The following is a 16,547-nucleotide window of genomic DNA, read 5'->3' as shown; positions in this document are numbered from 1 at the left end:
TTACTATATAAGCTATTACAGAACTAGATTTCAGCTAATAATTCAATATAAAGTAACATTAATTACTTCTCCTTTTAATTGTGTTTTAAAAGAATAATTACAATTCACTTTTTGTGTGTACTGCACTAGTAGCCCCTTTCAGTACCAAAGGGGCGCAGATATCATATTACAAAATGATTCTATATGTGTTCAGATATTAGGTGCATAAGGAGTGTATACAATTTTTAACTATGCAATATTATACTATAGATAAGATATAGATAGATGCAGATAATCTTAAAGTCAAAGCCAGGAACTCTCCCCAAGTAGAATGTCAACAGCTTTCACTATTTTAAGATTAGCCTTTGGTGGTATTCTGATGAGCACCTCAAGCCACACTACCTTGGGAATTTGTTTAGTTCATTTACATGGCAAGGTTACATCTCCTAGAGCTCATTTCTTGCTGTGGAGTTGGAGATGGATTTACCCTGCCTGTGTTAAATCACCTGTGGAGACTTCTCAGTTAAGAAACAGAAAAGAAATCCCTATTTTTAGTCTTACATTCTTTTTAAAGGTTTCAGAGTAGCAGCCGTGTTAGTCTGTATCATCAAAAAGAACGGGAGTACTTGTGGCACCATAGAGAATAACAAATTTATTTGAGCATAAGCTTTCGTGGGCTACAGCCCACTTCATTGGATGCATGCACTGGAAAATACAGTAGGAAGTTATATATAGAGACACACACCCACACACCCACACCCACCCACCATGAAACAATGGGTGTTACCATACACACTCTAACAAGAGTGATCAGTTAAGGTGAGCTATTATCAGCTGGAGAGAAAAAATCTTTTTGTAGTGGTAATCAAAATGGTCCATTTGCAGCAGTTGACAGGAAGGTGTGAGGAACAGTGTGTGTGGGGGAATAAACATGGGGAAATAGTTTTACTTTGCATAACGACCCATCCACTCTCAGTCTTTATTCAAGCCTAATTTAATGGTGTCCATTTTGCAAATTAATTCCAATTCAGCAGTCTCTCGTTGGAGTCTGGTTTTGAAGTTTTTTTGTTGTAATATTGTGACTTTTAGGTCTGTAATCGAGTGACCAGGGAGACTGAAGTGTTCTCTGACTGGTTTTTGAATGTTATAATTCTTGACATCTGATTTGTGTCCATTTTGTTCTTTTACGTACAGACTGTCCGGTCTGGCCAATGTACATGGCAGAGGGGCATTGCTGGCACATGATGGCATATATCACATTGGTGATTCACACTATCAGAGGCTCGTTCACCTGCACATCTACAACTATTTCCCCATGTTTATTCCCCCACCCCACGCCCCACTGTTCCTCATACCTTCCTGTCAAACTGCTGCAAATGGACCATTTTGATTACCACTACAAAAAGATTTTTTCTCTCCTGCTGATAATAGCTCACCTTAACTGATCACTCTCCTTAGAGTGTGTATGGTAACACCCATTGTTTCAGTGTGTGTGTGTGTGTGTGTGTGTGTGTGTGTGTGTCTCTATATATATCTTCCTACTGTATTTTCCACTGCATGCATCCGATGAAGTGGGCTGTAGCCCACGAAAGCTTATGCTCAAATAAATTTGTTAGTCTCTAAGGTGCCACAAGTACTCCTATTCTTTTTAAAGATCTTTAAAGTATGTAACTGTTAGACACTCTCTCCAGTCCCCTCAGTATGAAAATTTCAGCTTGCAAATGAAAAATAAATTCCATTCTGCTGGGACTGATTCAAGAAAAATAAGGCCTGAAATTTCTCAGTGCTCTTGGCAGTACATCTGATTCTCCTGAGGCGCGTCTAAAACAAGATTCTTATAAAAAGTAGGCGGGCTTCCAAAACAAAAGTCCATAGCAAAATTAAAGATGAGCTTTTTCAGAAACCCAGTGGACCGCTGCTATTTTGCAGGGAAGGGAAAAATGGAAATTGTCCACATTAAATATATACATGCAAATTATTATTTTTTTCTCATTAATGTCAACATGAATATTTACCAATATTCAGAAAATGTAACTGTAGCTGTGGTGTAAGAACCCTAGTCTATTTCTAGCATTTCTGAATGCAATCTTGGCACTTAGTAACATTTTTGTCTTGTACCTGATTATGTTTCCACTGCCAGAGGATGTCGTAGGGCAGCTGGAAATCTATTCTCTTCTGTCTCAGATACTTCCCTGAAACAAAATGGTTTACATGTCACACACTCATTCACATATACTCATGAGGAAAGATTACCATGAATGGGCACAGAGCCCAAATTCTGACAGAGCCCCCTCGTCTCTGAAAATAGTAAAAGGCAGAATAGCAGAAATCCTCAAAGAACATTTTGTTTATTAGGGGCAACACAGGAAACATGTCAGTAAAGAATCCTTCAAAACATGCTGGCGTTGTTGGCTTTCCTCTAGTGTCACAGCTAGGTTTATTCTTATGGGTACTGAATGAGGTTTTTTTTCACATTGTAACATCCTCAGTGTTATTGCCAGGGACAGTGTGTACAGTGGGGTCCTGGTGACCCAACAGTGCAGTAACAGATCTTTTCCATTAGCTTCTTAAGTAGGGTCACATAAACTGTACTTCCAAATATGAAGACTGGCTTGCTGGGGAAGGTGAGAGGGGAAAGGCACTCTGCTTTCTGCAGAGAGGGGACTTAAACTGTACTTCAATGACTGGCCTTAGAGAGAGATCATAAAACTCTGCTGTTTGCAGCTAAACTCCTGACAACAATGCCAGGAACTCTGCAGGGGTTCTCACAGGAGAGGTCATTGTAAAGCAAGAAACTGGAAGGCCAGAATACATTTTACAGATATAAAAAGACTTACCTTTTAATCTTCAAAAATCTGTTTTCCTCAAGAAGGTACCTACTCTGGTTTTGCAGTATTTTTCACATTGTAACATCTCAATGTTATTACTGGGACAGTGTGTACAGTGGGGTCCTGGTGACCCAAGAGTGCAGTAAAAAATGGTTACTTACCTTTGTTACTGTTGTTCTTCGAGATGTGTTGCTCATATCCATTCCAGTTAGGTGTGCGCGCGCCGCGTGCACGTTCGTCGGAAGATTTTTACCCTAGCAACCCCAGTGGGTCGGCTGAGCGCCCCTTGGAGTGGCGCCATAACGGCACCGCATATATACCTCAGCCGACCCACCCGACCCTCAGTTCCTTCTTGCCGGCTACTTTGATAGTGGGGAAGGAGGGTGGGTGTGGAATGGATATGAGCAACACATCTCGAAGAACAACAGTTACAATGGTAAGTAACCGTTTTTTCTTCTTCGAGTGATTGCTCATATCCATTCCAGTTAGGTGATTCCCAAGCCTTACCTAAGTGGTGGGGTTGGAGTGAGACGTGGCGGAATGCAGGACCGCCGAGCCAAAGGCTGCATCATCTCTCGACTGTTGGACCAGAGCATAGTGAGAGGCGAAAGTATGAATCGACGACCAGGTCACCGCTCGGCATATTTCTTGGATTGGTACTTGTGCCAGAAAGGCAGCGGAGGACGCCTGGGCTCTGGTAGAGTGGGCGGTGAGATGGCCCAAGGGGACATTAGCCAAATTATAACAGGTGCGTATGCACTCTGTGAGCCACGAGGAGATTCGCTGCGATGAGACAGGAAGACCTCGCATCCGGTCAGCAATTGCCACAAACAGCTGCGGGGATTTGTGGAACGGCCTTGTCCGATCAATATAGAAAGCTAACGCCCTGCGGACATCAAGGGAATGAAGTCGTTGCTCTCTCGAGGAAGCGTGAGGTTTTGGAAAGAAAACTGGAAGGAAGATGTCCTGGTTATTGTGGAATGCGGACACCACCTTCGGGAGAAATGCAGGATGAGGACGTAGCTGCACCTTGTCCTTATGAAAAACGGTGTACGGTGGGTCCACCATGAGCGCTTTGAGCTCGGAGACCCGCCTGGCTGATGTGATAGCCACTAGAAAAACCGTCTTCCAGGACAGGTAGAGTAAAGAACAGGTGGCCAGTGGCTCAAATGGTGGGGACATGAGCTTGCTGAGGACGAGATTGAGGTCCCAGGTGGGAATCGGGTGGCGCACCTGGGGGTAGAGACGATCAAGGCCCTTTCTGAAACGAGTAATCAGCGGGTGAGAGAACACCGTATACCCTCCCTCACCGGGGTGGAAAGTGGAGATAGCAGCTAAGTGCACCCTGATGGAGGACAGTGCAAGCCCTTGCTGTTTCAGCGACCAGAGATAGTCAAGGACCATTGGAAGCGGAAGCTCTGAAGGAATAGCGTCGCACGCTTGAGCCCAGCAAGCGAAGCGCTTCCACTTGGCCACGTAGGTAGAGCGAGTGGAAGGCTTTCTGCTGCTCAATAAAACGTGCTGCACGGGAGCAGAGCAGCGCAATTCCAACTGGTCTAGCCACTCAGGAGCCACGCTGTGAGGTGGAGGGCTGGCAGGTCTGGGTGACGGAGAGTGCCGTGATCTTGTGTTATAAGATCCGGGTGAAGTGGTAGAGGAATTGGGCTGGCTACCGACAGACGGAGCAGCATGGTGAACCATTGTTGCCTGGGCCACGCTGGCGCAATTAAGATGAGATGTGCCTTGTCCCGCTGGAGCTTCAGCAGGACCTTGTGTATGAGGGGAAACAGGGGAAAGGCGTAGAACAGATGAGTCCATGGAAGGAGAAATGCGTCCGACAGAGAGCCCGGTGCCAGGCCTTGAAAGGAGCAAAACTCCTGGCATTTGCGGTTCGATCGGGATGCAAACAGGTCTAACATGGGGAAATCCCCACTGTTGGAAAATGGCATGAGCGATGTCTGCTCTCAGCGACCACTCGTGGCAGAGAAAGGACCTGCTCAGGCGATCCGCAATGGTGTTCTTGACACCGGGAAGGTACGACGCCACTAGATGGATCGAGTGGGCTATGCAGAATTCCCACAGTAGCATCACCTCGTGGCAGAGGGGGGGAGAGCGGGTCCTGCCTTGCTTGTTGATATAGTACATGGCCATTGTGTTGTCTGTAAAGACTGAGACACAACGGCCGTGGAGGCGAGTTCGGAACGCCTGGCATGCCAGGCGCACTGCCTGGAGCTCCCTGACATTGATGTGCATATTCAACTCCTGCACCGACCAAAGGCCTTGAGTACGAAGAGCGCCGAGATGGGCTCCCCATCCGAGGGACGAAGCGTCCATTGTCAGGGAAAGGGAAGGCTGAGGAGCCTGGAATGGTACCCCCGCGCATACGCGAGAAGGGGTCAGCCACCAATCCAGAGACTGAAGGACACCCGCTGGAATGGTGAGTAGGGTATCCAGAGGGTCCCTGTGCGGACGGTATCTGGAGTGGAGCCACAGCTGAAATGGGCGGAGGCGGAGCCTGGCAAACGGAGTGACGTGCGTGCAAGCCGCCATGTGACCGAGAAGTCAGAGACAAGCACGGGCCGAGGTCATACGAGAGGCCTGAAGGGTGCGGATTAGCTGCGTAACGGCCTGGAACTGTAGCTGCGGAAGGTAGGCCTTGGCTAGAGATGAGTCCAGGGTCGCGCCAATAAAATCCAACCTCTGAGCTGGTACCAGGGTGGATTTCTCTATGTTGAGAACTAGGCCCAGGCGCGTGAATAAGTCTTTGATTACTGTGACCTGCCGCTGGACTGTGTCCTGCGAGTCCCCTCTGATGAGCCAGTCGTCCAGGTATGGGAAAACGCAGATGCTGCGCCGACGGAGGTGGGCGGCGACAACGGCCATGCACTTCGTGAACACCTTTGGGGCCGTAGAGAGGCCGAAGGGGAGGACCGCAAACTGGAAGTGAAGGTGTGCGATTGTAAATCGGAGGAAGCGTCTGTGCGGTGGAAAGATGGCGATATGGAAATAAGCGTCCTTCATATCGAGGGCGGCATACCAGTCTCCCTGTTCCAGAGTGGGAATAATGGTCCCGAGGGATACCATGCGGAACTTCAACTTCAGCATGTATGAGTTGAGGTCTCGCAGGTCGAGGATGGGATGGAGGCCCCCTTCGGACTTGGGGATCAAAAAATAACGGGAATAAAACCCCTTGCCCCTCTCCGTCTCCGGAACGTTCTCAACCGCTCCGATGGCTAGGAGCGAATGCACCTCTTGTAAGAGGAGTTGCTCGTGAGAGGGGTCCCTGAAGAGGGACTGGGAAGGAGGGTGGGAAGGAGGGGGTGAAACGAACTGCAGTTGGTAACCGCGTTCCACGGTGCGTAGGACCCAGGCATCGGTGGTTAGCCGGGCCCACGCCGGGAGGAAATAGGAAAGGCGGTTGGAAAAGGGCAGGGAGGGAGCTGAAGAGAGCTCTGGTATGCCGTCCCCGGGCGCATCTTCAAAAGGATGGCTTAGGCCCTGGCGGTTTAGAGGGGGTTCTGCCCTGGGACGATTGGTTGCCAGGCCGCCGCCCACGTCCACCGCGACCTCATCGCCGACCAGAGTCCTGCCTGTAGTGAGGCATATATTAGGGCCGGTTAAGCTGGGGACGGAACGGACGCCTCTGGGTAGCAGGGGTATGCATCCCCAGAGTACAGATGATGACCCTGTTGTCCTTGAGATTTTGAAGTCGGGAGTCCGTCTTTTCAGAGAAGAGGGCCTTGGAATCAAAGGGAAGGTCCTGAATGGTGTACTGTACTTCAGGTGGGAGCGTTGAACTCTGCAGCCACGATATCCGGCGCATGGTAACGCCCGAGGCTATAGTACGCGCCCCCGAGTCAGCTGCGTCCAAGGAGGCTTGCAACAAGGTGCGCGCAACCTTTTTACCCTCCTCTATGAAGGCTGCGAACTCCTGACAGGAATCTTGAGGTAGGAGCTCTTTGTACTTTTCCACCTCAGCCCAAGTGTCATGTGCGTAGCGGCTTAGCAAGGCCTGCTGGTTAGCCACTCGGATCTGCAAGGCACCAGCGGAGTAGACCTTGCGGCCAAGCAAGTCCATTCGCCTAGCATCTTTTGATTTAGGAGCGGGGCCTTGCTGGCCGTGACGCTCCTTATCGTTCACCGACTGCACCACTAGCGACGATGGGGACGGATGCACATACAAATATTCATATCCCTTGGAAGGGACCATGTACTTGCGCTCCACGCCCCTCGCTGTGGGCGCGATAGAGGACGGAGTCTGCCATAGGGTATTCGCAGTGGCTTGGATAGTCTTAATGAAGGGCAAGGCTATGCGGGTAGGGGCGTCTGCTGACAAGATGGTAACTATCGGATCGTCCACTTCCGATACCTCCTCCGCCTGCAAGTCCATTCGCAGAGCTACCCTGCGGAGGAGCTCTTGGTGTGCCCGTAAGTCAATAGGTGGGGGACCTGTGGACGACGACCCCGCCACCGCCTCATCCGGAGAAGAGGAGGAGGAAGAAATCCCGGGCAGGATGGTGTCCCGGTCCGCGTCTGGGGAGGCTCCTGCTCTAGGGGCTCTTGGGCTGGCTGATTGCCTTACTCCGCACATGATGGGACCTCCGTGTCATCCGGTGGGCGGGTTACTGTGGCCTCCGGGGCGCGTGCCTCATTTGTCACGGTGCGCACGGTAGGCATAGGAGCGCCTTGGGCTTGGTGGTAGGCCAGTAACCCCAGTGATGAGGGTCCTGGTCCGCTTGATGGGACTGGTGAAAAACGCCCGCCGGGACCTGAGGGTCATACTCGTCGACATAATAACTCTCGGCGTGTGAAGAGGCCGAGGCGTGTCGGGAGGGCCAGGGTGGAACGGATAACCCTTGCACCGAGGTGCTGACGGATCGTAATTCCTGCCTTTGCGGAGACCGGTGCCGTGAAGCATCTCGATAGCGAGAACAGGAGCGAGACCGGGACCTGCGACCGACCCGGTGCCGGGAGGTCGACCGGGATCTCCATGTTCGGTGCCGGGAGCGGCTTCGCGAATAGCGGTGGCCGTATCGGTGCCGAGATGTTGAACGGTGCCGGGAATGACGAGTCGGGGAGCGTGAGTATGACCGGTGCCGCGAGTCTGACCAGTGCCGCGTAGTGGAGTGGTGCCGGGACTGCGAGCGGCGTTGCGATCGGCGCCTAGATGGAGAGCGACGTCGAGAGCGAGAGCGCTGGTGAGAGCGGGAACGGGATCGGTGCTGGTCAGGCTCGGTGCCGACAGGAGGCTTGAGTATGGACGGCTTGCCCATGGAACGGGGTGCCCACACCGGCGGTGCCGGGGGCGGTGGCACAGCCGAGTCTGTGAGAGCAATGAGGTCCCGCGCCGCCTCGAAGGTCTCCGGAGTGGACGGCAGTGGCATCTCTACTGCAGCCGGAGCCGGGGAGGCCACAGGTGCCGGGCTCTGAGGGGCCGGAGTCGACGGTGCCGGCAGAAGAATCTGCGGCGGAGGGACCTGTGCCGCGGCAGGTTTCGGTGCCGGGCGGTCCGGGCAGGGCGCACTCTTTTGCTTCAGCGCAGGTGTCGGTGCCGAAGAAGCAGCGGCCTTTACCTTCCTCGCCTTTGGCGAGAGCGAGCGTCTTTGGGCCGGCTTCGGTGCCAATGGCGCTTTCGGTGGCACAGCAGAGTGTCCCGGTGCCGTGGCGGTGCTGCGAGAGTCCAGAGGGACAGCGGGCGGTGCCACGGCCGGAGGGGTTAAGGCTGCCTCCATTAGGAGCTGTTTAAGCCTAATGTCTCTTTCCCTCTTTGTGGAGGCTTCAAAGCCTTGCAAATTGGGCACTTAGTAGATAAGTGCGACTCTCCTAAGCACTTCAAACAGGAGCTATGAGGATCTCCTGTAGGCATAGGCCTGCGGCAGGCCGAGCACGGCTTGAAATCCGGGGAGCCGGGCATATGCTCCGGTCCCGGGTGCGGGTGGGGCTAACCCCCAAACCCGCTAACTATCTAACACTAAACTGATTTAAACTATGAAAAACAAGAAAACCTAAGTTAAGATATTAACTATGTACAAACTTTACAGAGAAAAACTATGAGGAAGCTAGGGAAGCGGAGGTCAGACAAGCTGCACTCCACTGTTCCAACGACCGACACGGGTGGTAAGAAGGAACTGAGAGTCGGGTGGGTCGGCTGAGGTATATATGCGGTGCCGTTATGGCGCCACTCCAGGGGGCGCTCAGCCGACCCACTGGGGTTGCTAGGGTAAAAGTCTTCCGACGAACGTGCACGCGGCGCGCACACACCTAACTGGAATGGATATGAGCAATCACTCGAAGAAGAACAGATCCTTTCCACTAGCAATTTCCACAGTTGTGCTTTTAGGTCAGGACTTCATCCTGACATTTGCTCTTCAAAACTCCCTTTCCCCAAACAATGTACTAGTATGTAGAGGATGAGTCTCTCCCCCTCCCCACCCATGAATGCACTGAAATGGGATCTCAGTTAAATTTCCAAAAGGTGCCACTATCCTGGATTTTTTCCCAGCCTGACTCAAAGTGAACTTTTCTGATCCATTAAGCCCTGCCTTCTCTGTCAGAGAAACATTGTGGAGAATTTATTTTGCCAATCCTCATTAAAAATGTACTTCCTATCAGTGTGAGATGTCTGTAAAACAAGCAACTGATGCTGTCCCTTCTGCATTGATGCTGTCCATTCTTCTGGAAAATCTGACCAAGTCATCTGATAAAGTACTCAGTTGGATGCGCCTAAGAATCAGCTGAGTCCCCATCAGTGCTTCCCTTGCTCCCAGTATATAGCGCTTAGGTGGGCAATACAATTGGGTGTACTAAAATATATGGCAAGTAGAGTGTGAATAGTGTTCTTAAGCATTCAATCTATTTTACATTATGTTTTATCCAGTCAGATTTTCTCAGGAAGGCCAATTTTTCCCCTACTTATTTTACCGAAGTGAGCACTAGGACTATTACTATGTATATACTGTTTATTATATGACATGAAAAAAGATGTTGGAAGAAAAGAGGAATTCTTTAAGCACTTCTGATTTACTAAATCGTACAATGAAGAGAGGAGGAGGATGGATGGAAGAGACAGAACAGTTTGCACTGAATTACACTTTGTAAAGAGAGACAAGATAGTGGCTGGGTTGGTTCTTAAGTATCTAGACAAGAATTCCAGAACTCTGACCAGACTTGATTTCTTAACCAATGAGACAGTGAATGGCTCTTTTGCTGGCATTATGCTGCATAATTTAACAAGGAGATCTCTAAAAACAATCGTATCTGCCTATGCAGTGCAGGGTTTCAGTATATATGAAGTGCTTCTTGACTCCAAGCTCCACATCTTCATATCACTTCCTCTTTCCTAACCAATATAAGTGACCTGAATAAAACCTGTTGTACAAATGTTCTTTTTGGAGAGGTATCTACAGCCTATCCCACTGTTTTTGTGTAAGAGATATTCCTTCCTATTTCAACAGCTGGGTGTCAAACAGTTAGTAGAGGACACAGATACTACATAGTACAAATCTGTTGTAACTTCCAGAAATGAAGTTACTTAAGGAGACGTACTAAGGAAAACAGCTATCTGACTGGAGCAGAGAAGCTCTGTCTCATACATTATTCATCAGTAACTTCTAACTAGGAAATCTCAAATAAAGTTTGATACTCTCTCCTTAATTCTCATTACTGTGCCCAAAGAACTAGAATGATCTAGCACAGATAACAAATGTATACAAAAAGTTTCCACAAGCCTAATTTACACAATAGACCAGAGGGGTCAGGAGAATCCATTAGGGTCTAATGACCTAACTCTTAAGCCTATTACACCCTAAGAATATGAACCAGTGCTGAAAATGACATTCAATAATTGGTTACCATGAACTGGTATTAACAGTGTCTTAAAAGTTAAGTGTAGATTTGACAAGGCCATTCCTAATAATATTTCAAGGGGACATGGTATTGAAAAAACATGTTCAGCAATAGTTCAATTTCTTGGTGTATGCAAAGTTTCTGCCATTAAGAACCTGGCTACTACAAGTGTCAGGGTTTGATACTGCAAACACCAGGACTTTTAAAATTAAGATTAAAATGTTGTCCTGTCATTTTGTTGGGATATCGCTGCACAGATCTGAAACCAAAAGGGGTGAATAAATATGAAGTGTCAGCCCAGTGCCCAAACATCCTGGCTTTCCTGGGTCTAATCAAGCCTCTTCATGTTCCTCTAGCAATAACTGTTGTGGTTTAAATTAGATTCAAATGCATACCTCCATCACTGAGAAAACTGGAAAATAAAAATTGTAATGTTTTCCTTACAACTTACTCTTAAATTAGTTTTTATTTTCAAATCTTTTTTATCCTTAGCAGGTTCCAGGAAACAGCTAAATCTGCTGGGAATTTGCTTTCACTTCTATGACCTCACTGAGAGAAACAAAAGGCTCTTTCAAGTGCCCTGGCACTGAGCCTGGAGAATATGGAACATTTTCTAGCCCTCATTAAGCAGGCACTAGTAAAGTTATCTGGGAGAATTAAACCTTGTAACACTATTCTCCAGCTAAACCACTCTCCAGCTACTCAATACAGAGTAATTAAAGCTGCCTTATCTTTACTGCAGAAGTTTGTGTCTGCTGGTACAAATAAACTGGAGGTCGGGGCTTTGCGTGGAAAAAAGAGAAAAGGATCATTGCATTGCATACTAAACCTGAGCCTCTAGGGAGACAGTTCAATTGTGGGACAAAGCCACATGAACTAATAAAAAAAGGAGGAACTTATTGAGAAAGTTCACAGATATCTTGTTAATATCTTTAATTCTGAAATCTGAATTCTTAAAAGTTCATGGTTATTGATTTACACACGAAGATCTATCATACCCTTCAACTGTTTCATTAAATAAGCTAACTCACAGCACAACACACAAGGAGTTGGCTAAAGGAGACATTCTAATCAAACAAAAACATTTGGTGGCACAAACATTCTGTCTGAACAATGCAAAGTTCCCTTACAAACCCCTTTTGCCAGTGTAATGTTGCAATAAAAATCAATAGAACACAGGGAGTTTACACCTATTAATCCTGGGGGAATTCTGCACCACTGAGCATGTGCAAAATTGATGTCCCCCACATATTTCTTTGCTCCCCTGCAGAAAAATGACTTTCTGATGGGGAAGCAAAGGGAAGCCACAAGTGCGGTCATGCAACCCTCTCCCAATAGTATGTTTTGGGTGCCCAGGGCAGTTGGCAGACATGTAAATCACTGTGGGTCAGGAGGCGGAACTGGGGAAAACCCAGCTGGTGGCTCCTACTATGTGCTGGGCTCAGCTGCTACTCTGCGCTGGGCTGGGGAGGATGGGACTTCTTCTTCTCCTGCACAACATCCGGGGCCAGGTCAGACCCACCACCAGATTTCTTCCCCAGCTGCAGGAAGCTCTGCAAACTCCCCCTCCCCCTCTGCATCCTACACTCTTTGCTCCTCAGCTGCAGGGGGAAGGATCCCAGTACAGTGAGCTGCTCTCCCATCTGCCCAACCCCCATGCATTCAAACCCTCTCACTCCCAGACCCTCCCGCTGAGCCTCACACCCCTGCACTCAGAACCCCTTGATTAGCCCCACTCCCCCTGCATCTGGACCACCCAGATCCTCACCCCACCAAGCCCCAAACAGTTGCACCTGGATCCCCACCCCACTGAGCACCACTCCCTCAGCATCTGAACCCTGTACTGAGCCCCGCACACTGAGACCCCCCCCGGCCAATCTCCCTACCCCCCAAACCGAGACTCCCCTCCCCATTGAACCCCAAACACCTTCACCTGGACCCCCCCGCAAAGTCCCATTACCATTGCACCCAGAACCCCCCAACAAGGGCCTGTGATCTCTCACCTCTGTGCAGCCGGTGACCTGTGCTTCCCAATGCCATGCTGGAGCCTCCGCATTTATTTGACAAATAAAATTTGCAGAATTTTAAAATATTGTGCATAGAATTTTAATTTTTTTGGTGCAGAATGTCCTCAGGCGTAACCTATGTGCTCTGCTCAGTGCTCTAGACAATTGTGTTCAAAAGTCATTTTAGATTGGTTGCTGCTATCCTGGGAAGTGACTTGTTTCTAAAAGCCCTCAGTCTGGAAGTCCTATGTCAAACTATAAACTAATAAGAAGCAGTATAATCTAGTTGTCTGAGTATGTGACTAAGAGCCAAGAATTTGTTGAGTTCTAATCCTAATGCTACCACTAGCACATTGCAGGTAAAACTGACCTTTGTGAAAGAGAGTCAGCATAAGACCTATTCATCACTTAAGTCTTATTTAAACTCTCAAAATAAGACTGAAGTGATGCACAGGTGATGCACTTGCCTTTTGCACAAAGGTGCATTTCAACCTGTGTGACTTTGAGCAAGTGACTTAACCTCTTTATACCTACTCTTTCCTCATCTAGAAAGTGGAAGCTAAAAACCTTCACAGGTATGTGGGAAGGGTTTATTAAGTTTGTGTTTTGTTTTAGAGATGTAACAGGTGTTCATTATTTTACTGGTTTCCATCTGGTTTGAAAAGAAAATTATTGTACAACATTTAAGCAAAGTATATAATGTTTAAAGAATAACATTTATTTTCTGATTAAAAAACAGTAGGAAAACTAGATTAAGATCTTGACAATGCAGAGTAAACAGAAAAATTGCAAACAGTAAAATCCAAAAAATAATTGAAGAAAATTTTTATTGTATTCCTCATCCAGTCCATCTTGTTCCCATAGACCTCTGAATGCTTTCATCATTCAGAGTCTGAATCAAATGAGTTTGATACAATTTTGGGGGCAAGAAACTTTGGTTAATGAAGAGCTACAAAGCCATTTCTACAAAAACAAACCTAACACACAGAATGCCCTTCAGTCTGAACTGTTAGGCTGAAGACAGTTCACAGAGAACAGAGGAGTGAGTATGAGTTCTGACAGTTAAAAAGTAGGTGAAATGAGTGACCCTACAAGAAAAAGGCAGAAAAAGATGGCGAGGAAAAGGAGAGAAAGAACAGAAAATCTAAATGGAAAAGTTGAACCCCCAACCTGAGGAGTGGCACTTCATTCTCAGCAATAGAAAACACACATGAAGTACTCACCAACATGAATAGGAGCTGGGAACAATCCATGTTCATGCTCTCCAGGAGTGTACTCCAGCTTCTCTTTCTTTAATTGGATTAGGCGGCTCTTTGGGCTGAGAATGAGAGACAGAAAGAAGCAGAAAAAGACAGAGTGAGAGAGTTTTATCACTTGTGAAAACAACACTTTCTATGCTAATGAAGGTATTAATCCTCTAGTCTGTCAAATAGTAATTGTCTGTACCACTTTTCTGGACCTCTACCATGCTTGAAAATCAGGCCTTTTCTTGGATTCAGGGCTTCTGAAGGTCAGGCCACTTGTATTTCAGTGTCTAAATATGAATGTAGGGATCTTTAGGCATACTATTTTGAAAATTGTAACCTGGACTCGTATAGTTTATTTTTATATGTCATATTTACATGGACTAAAGAAGATACAGACTCCAAAAGCCTAAATCAACTTTCCAAGATGTTTTCCAAGTAGATCTAACCCACCTGTTTCAAGACTAATCGTCAAAATTATTTTTAATTGTATAATTTCTTTGTGGACAATACTTAAAGGGAAAACATCGACTTGAAAAATCATATTTCCATTTGAATATTTGTACCTACAGTTGTTATAAGTAATGTCCAAGATTACTAGAACAAAAAAGGAAAGAGATTACATAAAATAATATACTCTTTTTTCAGTTTGCTTACTTAGTGCATTTGATAGCATTTTGTGTATAGTCAGTTTCAGTGTTTGACTGACTGCATATGCCTTCCTCCAAACCTTTCAAGAGGCTGTTAACCAGTAAAACAGCAGAAGAGCTGAAACTAAACAGACAGCAACCAGCAGAGGAAAAGGGGAGGGAAAGAAGTGAGCCTGGGCACATTTGGTATTGCAGATCTGAGGCATGCTCAATAGGCCCATCTAAATATGAGCAGGGGGACAGAAAAATTCTAACTTTTATTTGAAGAAAAATTTTAAACAACATACCATGGCATAGTATTTAAAGGATACTCAATCAGAAAATTGAATGTTTAGTTATCAGTTAAAAAAACCCAACTTGACATTGATACCAGAGTTTAAAGCAGGGGTGGGCAAACTTTTTGGCCCAAGGGCCACGTCCGAGTTGCGAAACAGTATGGAGGGCTGGGTAGGGAAGGCATAAAGTTAAGCATGTGCATGAGTTTTTGCAGGTTTGGGAGCCAAATAAATAAGAAAAACAAAAAGGTGGGAAAAAGTATTAACAACTCAATTCTACATATGGAGAATTGAGACATAGAGAGATTAAGTGACTTGCCAAGGTCACAGAGCAAGTCTATGGCAGAGCAGGGAAGTGAACATGAAGTCCCAAAGCAGCGCCTTATGCACAGAACCATTCCTCCCCCTCTTTTACATTATTATTGTACTTTGCTCTTAGTGCCTTTCATCCAAGCACTTTATCACTTGAGAAAAAATTAAGATGATTCCCACCCTATAGATGAGGAAACTGAGGCATGGGCAGATTAAGCAACTTTCCCAATATCACACAGTGAATCAGTGGCAGATGCAGGAATGGAACTGAAGTCCCATCACTCCCAGTCCATTATTCTACCTACTAGATACACTTACATTTGTTACTTAATTCCAAGTATATATCCAACTTGGCTTCAAACTCATTTATACATTTGCTTCTACATCATTATTCTTTGAAAGTGTTACTGGATAAGGTGGAAGCAGATGATGTGCTATATGTTGATTTTAGTAAGACTTTTGACCTAGTCCAATGTGACGTTCTCATAAGCAAACTAGGGAAATGTGGCCTAAGTGAAATTACTACAAGGTGGTGCACAACTGGTTAAAAGACCATAGTCAAAGTGTAGTTATCAACGGTTTGCTGCCAGACTGTGAGGGTGTATCTAGTGGGGCCCCACAGAGGTCAGTCCTGGGTCTGATACTATTAAATATTATAATTAATTACTTGGGTAATGGAGTAGAGAGTATGCTTATCAAATTTGCAGACGACAGCAAGATGGGATGGGTTACAAGCACTTTGGAGGACAGGAGTCAAAACTGCCCTGACAATTGGAGAATTGGTCTGAAATCCACAACATGAAATTCAATAAAGACAAGTGCAAAGTACTTCACTTAGGAAGGAAAAATCAAATGCACAACTACAAAATGGAGAATAATTGAGTAGGTGGTAGTACCGTTGATAAAGATCTGGTGGTTACAGTGGATCACAAATTGAATGAGTCAACAATGTGAAGGAGTTGTGGAAAAGGCTAATATTTGGGAGTGTATTGACAAGAGTGTTGTATGTAAGACACTAGAGGTTACTGTCTTGCTCTACTCAGCACTGGTGAGGCCTCAGCTGGAGTACTGGGCATCACACTTTTGGAAAGACGTGGACCGACTGGAGAGAGTCCAAATTTGACCAACAAAAATGATAAGGTTTAGAAAATCTGACCTCCGAGGAAAGATTAAAAAAACAGGACATGTTTAATCTAGATATCTTCATATACATGCATGTTTCCTGAGACTGAAAAACATCTTCCACATCACAAGTACCCAGTGAAATCATTATAGCCTCCATCGTGTCAACGACCTCTCCTGTTTTCATTTCATTTGGGGCAAGACTGTGACCAGCCACTGCACCTATGTTCAAAAGCCTCCCCAACCTTTTCATCCCCTGAACAGAACCCAACCACAATGCTGTCCA

General features: G+C 46.6%; 1 protein-coding gene across 6 annotated transcripts in view; it reads right to left on the bottom strand.

The window, feature by feature from the left end:
• Positions 1-16,547, bottom strand: part of ASH1L (ASH1 like histone lysine methyltransferase) — a 154,342-nt gene that overhangs the window by 28,001 nt on the left and 109,794 nt on the right. For all 6 annotated transcript variants that reach the window (XR_005591038.1, XM_039512678.1, XM_039512676.1 and 3 more), the window contains exons 7-8: positions 13,882-13,976; positions 2,098-2,171 (exon numbers count right to left, since the gene is read on the bottom strand). Coding sequence is in view for 5 of the 6 variants with exons in the window: in XM_039512678.1 (XP_039368612.1) it covers positions 2,098-2,171; positions 13,882-13,976 (169 nt within the window). In the remaining variant the exon portion in view is untranslated. The remainder of the gene's footprint in view (positions 1-2,097; positions 2,172-13,881; positions 13,977-16,547) is intronic.

Source organism: Mauremys reevesii, linkage group 24 (assembly GCF_016161935.1).
Source record: "Mauremys reevesii isolate NIE-2019 linkage group 24, ASM1616193v1, whole genome shotgun sequence".
Taxonomy (NCBI): Eukaryota; Metazoa; Chordata; order Testudines; family Geoemydidae; genus Mauremys; species Mauremys reevesii.
The sequence above is the reverse complement of the archived record's forward strand: the minus strand, read 5'-3'. Positions and strand labels throughout refer to the sequence as shown.